Raw genomic sequence first — 13,838 nt, forward strand, 5'->3', positions numbered from 1 at the left:
TCTGACTGCACTCGTCGAGCGGACACACCATCAAGTACAATCTTTTCATCCAGTTTCTTGAAAGCTTGTCTATATTATAGCATGGGCCAGTCATTGCAAATTCGCAGTACTTCAGTTACCTCAATCTTCCCCAGGTTTGAGGTGAGGTGCTTTGCAGCCTTCTCTGCATTTTCTTGTGAAGGTTCGAGCGAGATTCCCAGCTCTAATGTCCCGAAATCGTCAATATCTCTTCTCCAGACGCTGCGATGGCTTTCAGCTCTTTCGTGAAAGTTCCCATAAAGAAGCTAAGTTCACTTCCTCCATCGAACAGCATCCTGACGAGGAGTCTAATCACTGCGCCTTGGACCCAGGCTTGAGGGCTGTGTAGCAAGATTCTTCACTTCAAGGAGTCTTTTGCTGAACTGGAAACGTGTCAGTGTCTTGCTTTTTCGCTTTTCGGCTTGAATTGTACATGGGCCTTATATGGTGTCCGTTACAGTTACGCTCAGCAAAGTCTCCTTCCATGATTGAAACACTATTTGATCGATTGTTTGATGTATTGATTGATTGATTTCTGCATTCCGCAGCCCGTTTGCTTTACTTTGCGCTGCAGAAACATCCTATTCTTTTACTTCCCTTTTCACTTTGTGGGAGATCAGATGGGCCTGAGCTTGCTTAGTGTTTACATGGAAGTCATATTTCTCGCACTTCAAGCCACCGGGAAGGTTTAATGGAAACTAATTTCCGTCTCTCGGCTTTCAACTTCGTGGTTCAAGGTATTGGGAACAGACATTTCTTTCATTTTGCTGCGAGGTACGCATGCTAGCGCTTGTCACAAAAGACGGCCTAAATGTTCTTAAGTGCATCTCTATCGCCTCATGTAGACGTTGTGTCCCACCAGTCATCACAACATAGCACCTGACGTCAATGATGAGTGACGTCTGGTCGAGCAGGATCTCAGATGTAATAGCGATTCTACGATTCTCTATAGTGGTAAGCAAGCCTGTAATATTTGATTCAGCTTTAGCAGTCCAATAGCCGCAAAGATACTTCAGCTTGTCGACATCCGCTAACAAATCATTCTAGTGGATGTCGATGGTCGACTTAAACTGGTCGCCAAACTTCAACCACTTGATGAAATCTGTGAAATGTCTAGACCTTAAGTAAGAGTAGCCTGGCCTGCGCGCGTGTAGTTCGAATGTCAGCATAGCCTGAGGGACCTGTGAGTTCGTTGAAGCGAATGTAACGGTAAGTGCTCCATTCAAGGCTTCGTAACGGTATTTGATTCCTGGTGCTGCCCAACCCTTTAAACTTCTGCCTCTAAGTCATCATCCGCCACACGTACTTCAATCTGGCTGTCAATTTCGCTAGCGTGGCCTCCTTATGCCTCGGGCTAGTCAAACGTTCAGTGTGCCTGCCTAATGGAGCCAATGTGTCGTCTGATAGCTTTCACCTAGTTGATTATCCCCCTAATCGCAGCTCCAATCGTACCACGATTCTCTCTGAGCCGGTCCATGGTGAAACGTCTCCTGGCACGATGTCCCGTCATCATAGTGGTTACCACATATATTGGAGGATCCTTCAAGTTATTTTCAATGGGCTCGCTTAACCTATAGAGAGCCTTCTACGTTGAATCTTCGTTGAATCGCGGCTCGATTGCGTTGAAGACCAAGGAAGCAGAGCAGCTACTACAGAACCAGCTGCTTAGTAGAGCAAAAAAAAAGATAGGATGCGCCATACGATATATCGCAGGGCTGCTCGCGATCTTGCAGCTTCGTCTTCGACCCACTGAACAATGAGCAATTTTAACACCTGCAAACTTTGCGTTGACGGGAGGGAGTTCTCGCTCACTCATGTCATGCTCTAAATTCTCCCCAAATCAATTTGTTGCAACTTTTATTTTTCTGGGCTCGACCTGGAAACTTTGACCTTTTAACATAACGTGTCAAAACGGGCAGAGAACGAGTTCAGCAATGCTCACTTATCTCGTATTAACTCACAAATTTGACTGCTCATCACCTCTGACTTGTCGTCGCCAACCTCTTAATTACTCAGTGTATAAACTATATCATTGATCTAGTTCTCGCAGGACATCGTGAAAAGCCTCACATAACGTTTTCGAGCGCTTGTAGTCACACTGGCAGCAACACTTACATCCTCTATCGCTTTCAGCTTGTATACGCCATTGTTCCTCACCGACATGAGCAGACACAGCGCTCCAGAAAGGTTGTTCGGAGACCCCTGTGCTGAGTTGCATGACACACATAATCAATCTCTCTTTAGTAGAGGCTGATAAAGAGGCGAAATCGAAGGAATCGCCTAGGAGTGTCATTAAAGCACAATTTCGAGAGTTCGTGTAACGCGTTGAACGATAGGTCTAAGGCCTATTCACATTCGGTATATTTTTAAGGCTCTCCTATGTAGCGGCACTACAACGTGGACGCAGAGCAAGAACAAGCCACAGACGCAGTGCTGGGGGTCTTCTTTCTCCGCTAGTTACACTAATACACCTTCCTGCGCTACACCGAACAGACTTCAAGATGACGTACCAGCAGGCCCAAGTCTCCCCTCTGATTCACCAATATTGCTTTCATCATGCAGCCGTGTCACACTGAGTCGTAACAGCGCTGCCATATTACTAACACCATGTTACTAACGTAATCACATCTGCTCACCAAAACATGTGCTACCTGACGCGACACTGCGCCATGCAACACCTCATGTCACGTTACTGGCTTATAACTCACTAAACTAAAGTACACGTCCACCTTATGTGATCCTAGCCAAGTATACTTGAAAAAATGCCATCGAATAAGTTCAGTCTTGCCATTACGTTCGTTCATTCGGCATGCTCGTACATCAGCATTTCATATCTGAAAGTGCAACCTGATTTAATTCCTCTTTCTCTGCGCCATCGCATTGCGAGCCCGTCCTTCTTCCACAGCTTTTATTATTCTTCCCTTAACCACGCGGCCTTTTATTTCAGCCCCATAGCGCACATCTAGCAGTACTGGTCATCCTTGCCAAGTTGCGCGTCCACAAGCCAGCACATTTTCCTCGTCATTCTTTTTCCGAAAAGCCATTCACTGGAACTGCCTTGCCCTGTATATTACCGCGATCACCAGTCCATCACCGGTTTTAGCTGCTCTGACTGACCACTTCAAACCAAAATGCCCGTGTCCAATGACCAATGACCAATCCAAAAATGCCCGTGTGCCGTGGGTCGAGGGCACGCTACAAATCTCCTGGTGGTCAAAATGCATCCCGAGTCTCCCACTACGGCGTGCCTGCTAATGAAATCGTGGTCTCGGCGTGTAAAACCCGGGAATTCCCAATTCAGATAGCCTCATGTGCAGCCGAGTTTCAGAACGGGCGCATCGGTTCAGCGTTCTAAAGCGCGTGGTCTAATGCGTCTCCTCTACGGCCTTCAGTTTGGATGCTTGTAGCGGCAAAGAAAAACATCCAACCTCCGCGCTAACGTAGTGCGTCAGCAATAGGATCGATAGTTGGACGAGCTGGCACGGTAACGTAATTTCGTTGCAGCGCCCAAAGGACGAAGTAAGCGAGATACGCGAGACGAGTGCCGCGACTCTCAGTTGAAGGTTTCATTGAAAAAGATCGTATATAAGCGGCTGCAACACACACAGAAACCAAGTAACATGTGGTCAGATACAAATGCGGAGGCTAACAAGGAATAAAAGTTTAAGGAAAGCAAACATGAAACATAAAAGGCTGCTAGTAAAAAAATTGACTACAGAGGCAAGAAAACAGAACTTAATGTAACGAATTAGGTAGGGTGAAGACACGTGCCAAGCAGATACGCATATTTCTTCTCCGAGAAGCCTGGCTGATGCATGCATGCGCCATGCTTTTAATATTTCCGCGAGTTCTTTGGCGTCTATGCCTTGAAAGTACCAACGTGGGGTGTGCATCCGCATGCTGTATGCGATGTGTATTAGACTGGGGTTGTGTGCAATTCCATTCACATGCGGAAAATCGCATGTGGGGCAGAGTGACAGGGGGCTCAATAACCGATTAAAAGAGTGCAAATAAATCACTGCTACGTCGCATGTGAGGATGCACTGCCACAGACGCGGCTGCACATTCATGTTTGCAGATACCGATGTCCTTCCTAAACATAAACGCTAAAGCAACTCGCTAATTATGCAAGCGTTTTCAATTAAAAGAACGGGGCACGCAGTCGTTAGCCAGGCTTGTCGGACAGAGAAGGTTCGTAACTGCTTAGCACGTGGGCTCACCCTACATAATCTGTAACGTTAGGTGTTCTTTTTCCTCTGGGGTCTACTTTCTTTTCCTACTGGCAGCCTTTTTTTTGCTTTAAACTTCTTAGCCTTCGTATGTGTATCTCTCCACGTGTTCCTTAATTCTTGTGTTTTGTCGTTGCTTATGTACGATATTTTTTTTTTCAATAAAGATCTTCTGTTGAGTCTCAGCTATCGTCCTGTGCGTCTATTCGATGTCTTCAGCCTTTCGGGCTGCGACAAGGCTATCAGCACGTGCAACACTAAACAGCGTTACACCTGAGCCAAGGTGAAGGACGTTCCCCAGTTCAGACCGCCGGATTTCTATACGGCGTGAATACTGCTTCGAAATCACCGACGACCTGCCAGCCTCGCGACACATGCAGGGCGGTGCAAGTAAAAAGAGTGCAAACTGCCCGCTTCGCTCCGCCTTCCAAACTTCCTTGATCCGTCAAGCCAGGCACGTACCCAGGATTTTTTTTCGGGGGGGGCCCACCACCTCCATCATCATCATCAGCCTGTTCTTTGTCCACTGCAGGATGAAGGCCTCTCCCTGCGATCTCCAATTACCCCTGTCCTGCACCAACCGATTCCAACTAGCGCCCGCGAATTTCCTAATTTCATCGCTCGACCTCGTGTTTTGTCGTCCTCGATTGCGTTTCCCTTCTCTTGGTACCCATACTGTAACCCTAATGGTCCAACGGTTATCTAACCGGCGCATTACATGACCTGCCCAGCTACATTTTTTCCTCTTGATATCAATTAGAATATCGTCTATACCCGTTCGCTCTCTGATCCAAACCGCTCTCTTTCTCTCTCAACGCTATGCCTAGCAATCTTCGTTCGATCGCTCTTTGCGCGGTCCTTAACTTGCTCTCAAGTCTCTGCCTCATATGTCAGCACTGGAAAAATGCGCTGATTGCACACCTTACTTTTCAATAATGGTAAGCTTCCAGTCAGGAGCTGGCAATGTCTGCCGTATGCGATCCAACCTATTTCTATTCTTTTGTGAATTTCCTTCTCATGATCAGGGTTCCCTGTGATTAATTGACCTAGGTAAACGTACTCCTTCACAGTCTCTAGTGGCCGACTGGCGATCCTGATCTCTTGTTCCTTTGCCCGGCTATTTATCATTATCTTAATCTTCTGCATATTAATATTCAACCCCATTCTTACACTCTCTTTCTTAAGGTCGCCAATCATTTGTTGTAACTCGTCTGCATTGTTGTTGAATAGAACAATGTCATCGGCAAACCGAAGGTTGCTGAGATATTTGCCGTCGATCTTCACTCCTAAGCCTTCCCAGTTTAATAGCTTGAATTCTAAGCACGCAGTGAATAGCTTTGGAAAAATTGTGTCTCCCTGTCTGACCCCTTTCTCTATAGGTATCTCCCTGCTTTTCTTGTGTAGAATTAAGATAGCTGTAGAACCTCTGTAGATATTCTTACGCGAAGGACGAGTCAGTAAGACGAGAAACTATTTACAGATTACATTTACAACAAAGGTTGCAGCGCTCACCGGTTCAGATTCACAGCGCGAGCCCAGTTCGTTCTTCCTCCTCTTTTCTGGAGTGATGGCGCCTACGCGCCTCGTTCAAACAAACAAATACCACACGCATGTAGCAATATTTCCCAAGCTTTTTACGTTTTTTACGTAAGCGTTCTGTACTCCTTGATTACGTAGTGCCTCTACGATTGCTGGTATATCTACTGAATCAAATGCCTTTTCGTAATCTATATAAGCCACATAGAGAGGCTTATTGTACTCTGCAGATTTCGCGATAACCTGATTGATGACATGGATGCGATCCATTGTAAAGTATCTCCTCCTGAAGCCAGCCTGTTCCCTTGGTTGACAAAATCCAGTGTTGTCCTTATTCTATTGGAGATTATTTTGGCAAATATTTTATATAATACTGGGAGCAAGCTAATGGTCCCATAATTTTTCACTTCTTTAACGTCTCCTTTTTTGTAGATTAATAGAATGTCTGCATTCTTCCAGTTTTCTGGGACCCTTGCAGTCGATAGACACTTCGTATAAAGAGCCGCCAGTTTTCCAAGCATTATGTCTCCTCCATCTTTGATTAAATCTACTGTTATTCCACCTTCTCCTCCCGCTCTTCATCGTTTCATGTCTTGCAGGGCCCTTCTGAACTCATCGCTAGTTATAGGAGAGTTTCTGTATCCTGTTCATTACTGTGTCTAAGTGAGGTATCGTGACTCCTCTGGGTACTGTATACAGGTCAGCTTAGAATTTTTCCGCTGCTTTTACTATATCTTCGAGATTGCTGATAATATTATCCTTCTTATCTTTTAGTGCATACATCATGGTTTGTCATCATGGTATGCCAGGTTTCTTTTTTACTGATTTCAGGCTGCGTTAATTTTTTACGCCTTCTTCAGTCTTTCTCATGTTATAGTTTCGAATATCAGTTATTTTCGCCTTGTTGATCAGTTTTGACAGTTCCGCGAATTGCGTAACGCTGTGCGGCCGCCAGTCCCATACAACCACGTAGAGCGCAGGACTGTGCGATTCTAGACGTACTGCGCTCACCGCGAAAGGTTAGAAAAACACCCACATAAGCACAGCAGAGAAGCGGCTACGTGAGGCGGTTCGACCGATAACTGTAGAAGCGTCATTCAAAACGAGCAATTGTTATCCACTTCCGGCGGCGTTTTCTCTATTTCCTTTTTAAATAAAAAGATGTTGATCCATAAATATTTTCATAAACAACGGTTAAGTTTTTTATTATTCGCTTTTGCTCGCAGTTTGGTTGTTGCCTTGGCTCTCTCCCTTAGTAGATTGCTTAATTTCTCAACTCCTTGCGATTTTGTTTCCAGTTGCCAATTTTGCACGAAAAGTGCTATACAATTAGGGAAAAACAGACGAGGTAACGGGCGACAGTCATCTTGCTTATGGGTTTAAGGGTTATTGGAGGGTTTCATGATGGACGCTCTTTCACATTATTTTATTTCCCACCTTATCTACACCCATATCACGTGTATATGGTTCCGGGCAGCGCTTCCGGCGCATCTGCCAGCGTCGCGGCGAGCCGTAACTCAAGGAAATAATGAAGCAAAGGGATAAGTTAAACGCAACTGGCGTTTTCTCCGGCCGCAACTCGTTCCATGAGAGTACAGACCAGCTGAGTAACAGCCGCATCCCTCTCCTGGTCCCAGGATCAGCCTAAACAAAGAAGGTTGAACTAACAAAAGCAACAGCTATGCACGTGACGGTTGAATAGATGGTGACAACTGAACGCATCTCGAGTTAATCGCGCGGGTGCGGAATCTATGAGAAATCCGTCCTCACATTACAAGAGATGCCGATAACTACCGCCATCTAAAAGGAGCGAAAAAGGCAGCATAATGCTGACCGATGAACCGCTGCCAAGTCTCAACATTGATCTGGCGGCGCTTATAAGAAATGTGTGAGGAGTGGTGGCGTGGGTGGGGAGGGGGGGGGGGTTATGCCACTTGATTTCGGGGGGGGCCCGGGCCCCCCCTTGGGTACGTGCCTGCGTCAAGCCATGATGCATATTCATGGGCTCTGCTGCTTTGGCGCGGAGTAACGGGAAATTGGCTTTTCGCCGATAATAAGGGAGCCCCCTAGCTAAGGAAGTGCATATCTTTACCCTAATGTAGAGAACTAACCACGCGATTTCGGAAAATTTTTTTCTTGTTTTTCTCCGTGCCTGAAAGTCGGTCGGAGCAGTATAATCACCAGCGAACTACAAGTATCCGCGGCGACACGTGATCAAAAGTGGCCGAACAGGGAGAACACTCAAGTCTCTGATCCAGCGTTTTAGCAACGCGGTTTGTCCAAGTAGGTAAATAACCGCTGCTGAAACGCTGGCATGTGGAATACGATAACGGGCGCTGAAGTGAAGTGTTCACATTTGCCCTGGAAAATTTTCACTGAGCACCATGATACGTCCACGGCTGGCGCGCAACGCATCACATCCGATGCGGCTACTGACGCCCGCTAGTAGGATCTTGATGATGGCTCGTTTGTTCATATTTAGAACTGAGGTTAAACAGCGCGAATAAAACAAGGACACGAGGAAACGAATGCCACAGACAAGGGCTGTTTAACCTCATTTCTAGACTTCCGCTAATTTTAAGTGTGAATATGCGCGACGCTGCTCAGTTTGCTTGTGCGCTTGTGTGGCAGACGATTGGCCGCCTTTGCAGCAGTCTCTAGCGGGAACTATTAACGATGTCCAGGCAAATAAAGGGCCTCACCTCCTCTCCCTTCTTTTATTTCAGAGGAGCCGCTGCTGGCGGCGAAGGCTCCAACATGATGCTCATAATCGGTGCCATCATATTGATTCTCGTCTTGGGCGCCGCTGCTATTTTCGTGGTCCTCTCGGGGAAAAGCTCCGGTGAGTCTGTCAATCAGTCTTCGACGACTGGTGATTGGTTACGTACGCAGCCTTAAGCGCGCTATTCCCTCAGTCCGCGACGGCAGTTTTTTGCAAGGGCCAAAGCAAGGACGTCGGGCGATGACAAGATGACTAGAAAGCAAAAAAAAAAAAAAAAAAATTGTGTGACATTACTGTAGTCGCATGTGCGGTGCATGAAGAATTTCACGAGATTACTGGTCGCATGGAATGAAACTAACAATTTCGCGCATCGCGGTTAGTTGTAAAATCCATTATTCGCGTCAGAAATTCCAATGTACATGTGCCTCTGCAGAACTTATATATATATATATTACATAAGTTCTGCAGAGGCCAATGCACATGTACATTAGAATTTCTGACGCGAATATATATATATATATATATATATATATATATATATATATATATATATATACATAAGTTATGCAGAGGCCAATGCACATGTACATTGGAATTTCTGACGCGAATAATGGATTTTACAACTAACCGCGATGCGCGAAATTGTTAGTTTCATTCCATGCGACCAGTAATCTCATGAAATTCTTCAGGCACCGCACATGCGACTACAATAACGTCACACAATTTTTTTTTTTTTGCTTTCTTGTCATCTTTTTTGTCGGAGTGGCGAATATACATTCTGGAGACATCGCCAAGAATAGCGCTACCATTGCTGGTACATACAAAATCGCTAAATCAAAGAATCCATAGTGCGCCCTTTCATGAACAAGTCTGGGTGCGCACTCCTTAAAGATAACCTGTGAGCCAATCGGCGTTGTGTGTGCTGGTTTTATGCAGGAATCTGTTAATACGCTGAATATAGGTGAGCTTTCTTTCAGTACATTGCAGTTCCGCCTCCCATTGAAAATTAGCGCCGCCACAGCCGGGAGTAGAACGCATTACCTCGTTCCCTGTGCCAGAAACCCATAGGCGAAGCCACCACGGTGGGTTAACGGTTGTTCCAGTTTATTCCGACAAAAATCCAGTTCTACGTGATGCGCCAGGCCCGTCTTCCCACATGTGGTACACCACTCTGCGTGGGAAATTTTACGTGGTAGTACAAGACTGTACATCTTAATAATGGCTGCAAATTAAGTTTTCGTGAAACTGCATACGAATACAAGCCAAACACTAAAACAAAAAGAAAATACACACTTTCATAAATAATAGCGTCTCATGTACCGAAAGTTAAATCGTGAAGCCTCCAAGCTGGAATAATGGATTTCGTTTCTGTGCAGTTTCTGCGCCGTTGTATTGATACGCAACCAAAAAGCGGGCTCGACTGCGTTTAATCGCGCTGCCCGCACCTATATACAGTCAGTCTTCGTCAAGAGCCAAACACAGCGACAGTGTTAAATGCGGGGCCACGGCAATTGGCGAGCACGGTTTCACTACGCGTTCACCACTGCTCCGCAAGAGTGGAATTATATAGCGTTGTACGGATAGTTGTGCAACTACGTTTCATTTCTATCAAAAAAGAAAACAAAAAACACGAGGGCTCTGGCTAAAAAGCCAGAGAGAGGTCTCCAGCCCCATCTGTACAATGCACTCAGCGACAGCAGCATGCACGTGATAACTTGTGCCGCGTGCATCATCCGAGTAAAAAAAAAAAGGACAATGCATCGAGGAATGATAAACGTTAGTGTATTCGTTATTAATGAAATGTAACTGATTTATTTGCTCCAAAAAATAACGTTTTCATTGTGTAGTGGCTGAACAGTCAAATTCACTACTGATGTGTTTATTCAAAATAGCAGGCAGTAAATTCGGCAGTCTCTCGCTGAATAATTTTTTGCAGTAAGCAGCTTGCATATTTCTTTGTAGGGTGACCCGAATCTGCGATTTGCCTTTAGCTTTCAAATGGTACACATTCGAGCATCTCTACAATGAACCCTTTTACAATGTGACCAGTATGACGAATGATTTCGTATAAGGCAAACTACATCTACCCGCGCGAATTAGCTCATATGATTGACCACTCATAGGAAACACTAACCACAATACGGTAAAGTTACTGTAAAGGAATATTTTTGCATGTTTGTGAATTGTCTTTGTATCTAGCACTAAAAGGAAATAGAAAAGCACGATTAGAAGTGTATCAATTCATATGAGAGAAATAATAGCATAGAGTACTAATGTGATTTATTATTGTATAAAATAACGGGTGCACTGACGGATGTTTCTTTTCTTTGTTCTTAGTTGCCTGTGTATTTTCTTTAATATGCTGGCTCTGTGAAAAATGTTTCCACATTGGTCAGAAATTATCACTTCATTCATATGTTGTTACATATATGATTTCAAATGTTTGCTTGACTTCTTTTTCTACTGCAGACTAATGTTAGAAAGCGCTGATCAGTGCTATAGTTTCGCCAATTCATGCAACATCTTTTTTTACGCATTGTGTATGTATTCTTTGTAAGAATTGAACAAAATGGCGACCATGACGTCACATGTATACCGTGCTCTAACGTTGGAATGTTGTTCTCCAACGATATCGTATCTTTCGTCGCCACTTCAGCCTCCCAGATAAGCGAGGTTTTTGTAGTGTTTCGGTTGTCGCCCTGATCTTTTCCTATTACCCTTTCCTCGTTATCAGGTGGTTCTACAGATGCAACCGAAGCCACTAAACAATCTGGTGAAATTGGTAAGCAGCCCATCTGCACAATCCTAAGAATTTTTTTTGAAACACGTACTAGAGTGTCGAACCGAATCACTTTTTCCTTCCGGTTTTCGCTTCAGTTTTCGTTTCGGTTCGCTGAAATCCAATTCCACTCCAGGGCGAAAAGATAGTGGTTCAAACCACCTAGAGCTGGTTACATAACTGAAAAATAATTGCACGAAAGCAGAGCAAGTTTATTCTGTGCAATAACTCTATGCCTCTACTAAGCTGCACTGAAATATTACGCCTGTTACTTGTTCTTCACGCCACGCGCAGTTACGAAACAAATATGTAAATCCAAACACAAATGCTAGAATATATACGAAGCTAGGGTTCATATTGCGAGAGAGAGATAGCAGATCAGAATTGAGGATCTTTAGAGTCTTCATGGCTCGCTTCATTGATGCCCAGTCGACGGCCCGGGAAAACATTCTATGTAAATAGCATGCTGTCAACTGGTGCTTACGAAGAGATGTATACCTGCCGTTCATTCGTACTGGGGACCAGCAACAAGTGTTTTTTTACGGTCGCGGGTATTTTTGTCCACACCTACAGTCCGGCGAGTCCTTGCACTGGGTGCAATGCAAAAACATTTTAAAATCACGGGAACATGGTCTGCATGTATAAGTGAGGTAGCATATTTGAGCAGGATGAAAGTGCCCGTATGAAAAGCTCCAGAAAAAGCGGCAAACCTGAACCGAATTTTTTTTTTTTGGTTTCGATCCGGCGTGAAGAGAACAAACATTCCAGTTTTCGGTTTTTGTTTCATTTCCGGTTCGATACGCTGCATCCTACGGTATACAGCTAGAGAGAACAGAAGACGAGGAAGATCATATTTCGATGGAGGCGAAAAGAATGAATTCTCCTATACATTCATTACGGCGTGCCTCCTCATCGGGTTGTAGTATTGACCTGTAAACTTTTTTTTGTCAAAAAGGGATAGCGCAGTAAGAAAACGGTCTTGCGTTGTGCAGGTCGCACAAGCACTGAGTATAATGTAGGAATGTTGTGTTGCCACAAAACGCTTGTGGGGGAATCCGCTGACCTGTATTTTCAAAACATAAAGGAGCAGGACGAGCGTTCGGAATATTTCTAATTTGCGTACGTTCTTGGACCACGAACAGGAATAGATGTGTTTAGCTGTCTAAGCCGTTTGGGGCTATTTCATTTCTCAGCCAGATTAGCTGACTGCAAAATCAAGGGGTGGCAATTCCTGCTCGAACAATAACGGTAATCGCGCGTGTATGAAAGTAACACGTGGTTGGCGGATGGTTGTGCGCGACTGATGGCCAAGAATACTGGGCGTGGGACGCCCTCTATCCCAGGCCGTCAGCTTTGTGCTGTGTAATTGAATGGGCACCGTGGTTCAAGAAATCTGCGGAATCTCGTTGAAAAAGCCCACTATCAATTATAATTTTATGGATATATTAAACAAGACATCCTGTTAGAACCACGTTCGGCATGATTCAGCTCTGCGGGGAAAAATCTCTTATGTTCCTCGGCAGTTTACGTCACTGGGTCAACCGTTGAAATTATCAAAATTCACCAGAACCTATAGTCGGTGGCAACCTAACACGAACACACACACAACTTGCACAGAAGCACCAGCCAATAAGGTTTGCCTGTTTTCGTGACGTCAAGCGGCTTTGCGTTTCTAAAACGGCTTTCTTCGCATGTGTCTTTTGTATCGCTGGTTTTAGGGTGGAACCTGAACGTCCTGTTCAATTTTGCGGGTGATATCACTGCTCAGCCATAAGTAATTCTAGTTTGAAACAATAAGCTTTTATTGTCCAGTTAGCCTAGCGTTTATATTGGCAGATACCCGCCGCGGTTGCTCAGTGGCTATGGTGTTAGGCTGCTGAGCACAAGGTCGCGGGATCGAATCCCGGCCACGGCGGCCGCATTTCGATGGGGGCGAAAAGCGAAAACACCCGTGTACTTAGATTTAGGTGCACGTTAAAGAACCCCAGGTGGTCGAAATTTCCGGAGTCCTTCACTACGGCGTGCCTCATAATCAGAAAGTGGTTTTGGCACGTAAAACCCCATAATTAAATTAAATTAATTAATTATATTGGCAGAGCAATGTCATTAAGGTGTAAGGAAAGTGCAGTTGGCTCGTGTTCTTTCGGTGATGCAGGGCAGGTGCAGTGCAGTGCAGTGAGCTTGTAATAAATTGAGGTTGTCACGGACTATAGAGCATATAGAGACTTCAAACCTGCCGCAGATATATGTACAACTGACAATGATCCGTAGCTGACTAATGTCAATTGCGATATATATTTATACAGGGTTTCCCAGCTAACATTAGCCAGAGTTTAAAAATATGTGAACGCCACGTAGCTGGGCAGAACCAGGGTCAGGGTAATGTTGTTCACCATCGCTTGGAGATCCTCAAATCATCTTTTTTTTTCATTCTGCCTAATTATATAATTAGTCTTAATTATAATTCGATGAAAAGTGTCAATGAGTAACGTAGAGCCATATGAAAGCTCCCGATGCAATTTCCTTATCTGGGACACCATGTATATGCACCACG

At 44.8% G+C, this 13,838-nt stretch overlaps 1 protein-coding gene across 3 annotated transcripts in view; it reads left to right on the plus strand.

Annotated features, from left to right (window-relative positions):
• LOC126534668 (uncharacterized) overlaps positions 1–13,838 on the plus strand; it is a 155,289-nt gene that overhangs the window by 41,126 nt on the left and 100,325 nt on the right. For 2 of the 3 annotated variants that reach the window (XM_055072460.2, XM_055072461.2), the window contains 2 exons: positions 8,510–8,625; positions 11,240–11,287. In XM_055072460.2, the coding sequence (XP_054928435.1) occupies positions 8,541–8,625; positions 11,240–11,287 (133 nt within the window). In that variant the 5' untranslated portion in view covers positions 8,510–8,540. Of the gene's footprint in view, positions 1–8,299; positions 8,626–11,239; positions 11,288–13,838 lie in introns of those variants that run through there. The other variant, XM_050181929.2, reaches the window with a different exon arrangement.

The sequence above is a fragment of the Dermacentor andersoni genome, chromosome 7, assembly GCF_023375885.2.
Source record: "Dermacentor andersoni chromosome 7, qqDerAnde1_hic_scaffold, whole genome shotgun sequence".
Lineage (NCBI taxonomy): Eukaryota > Metazoa > Arthropoda > Arachnida > Ixodida > Ixodidae > Dermacentor > Dermacentor andersoni.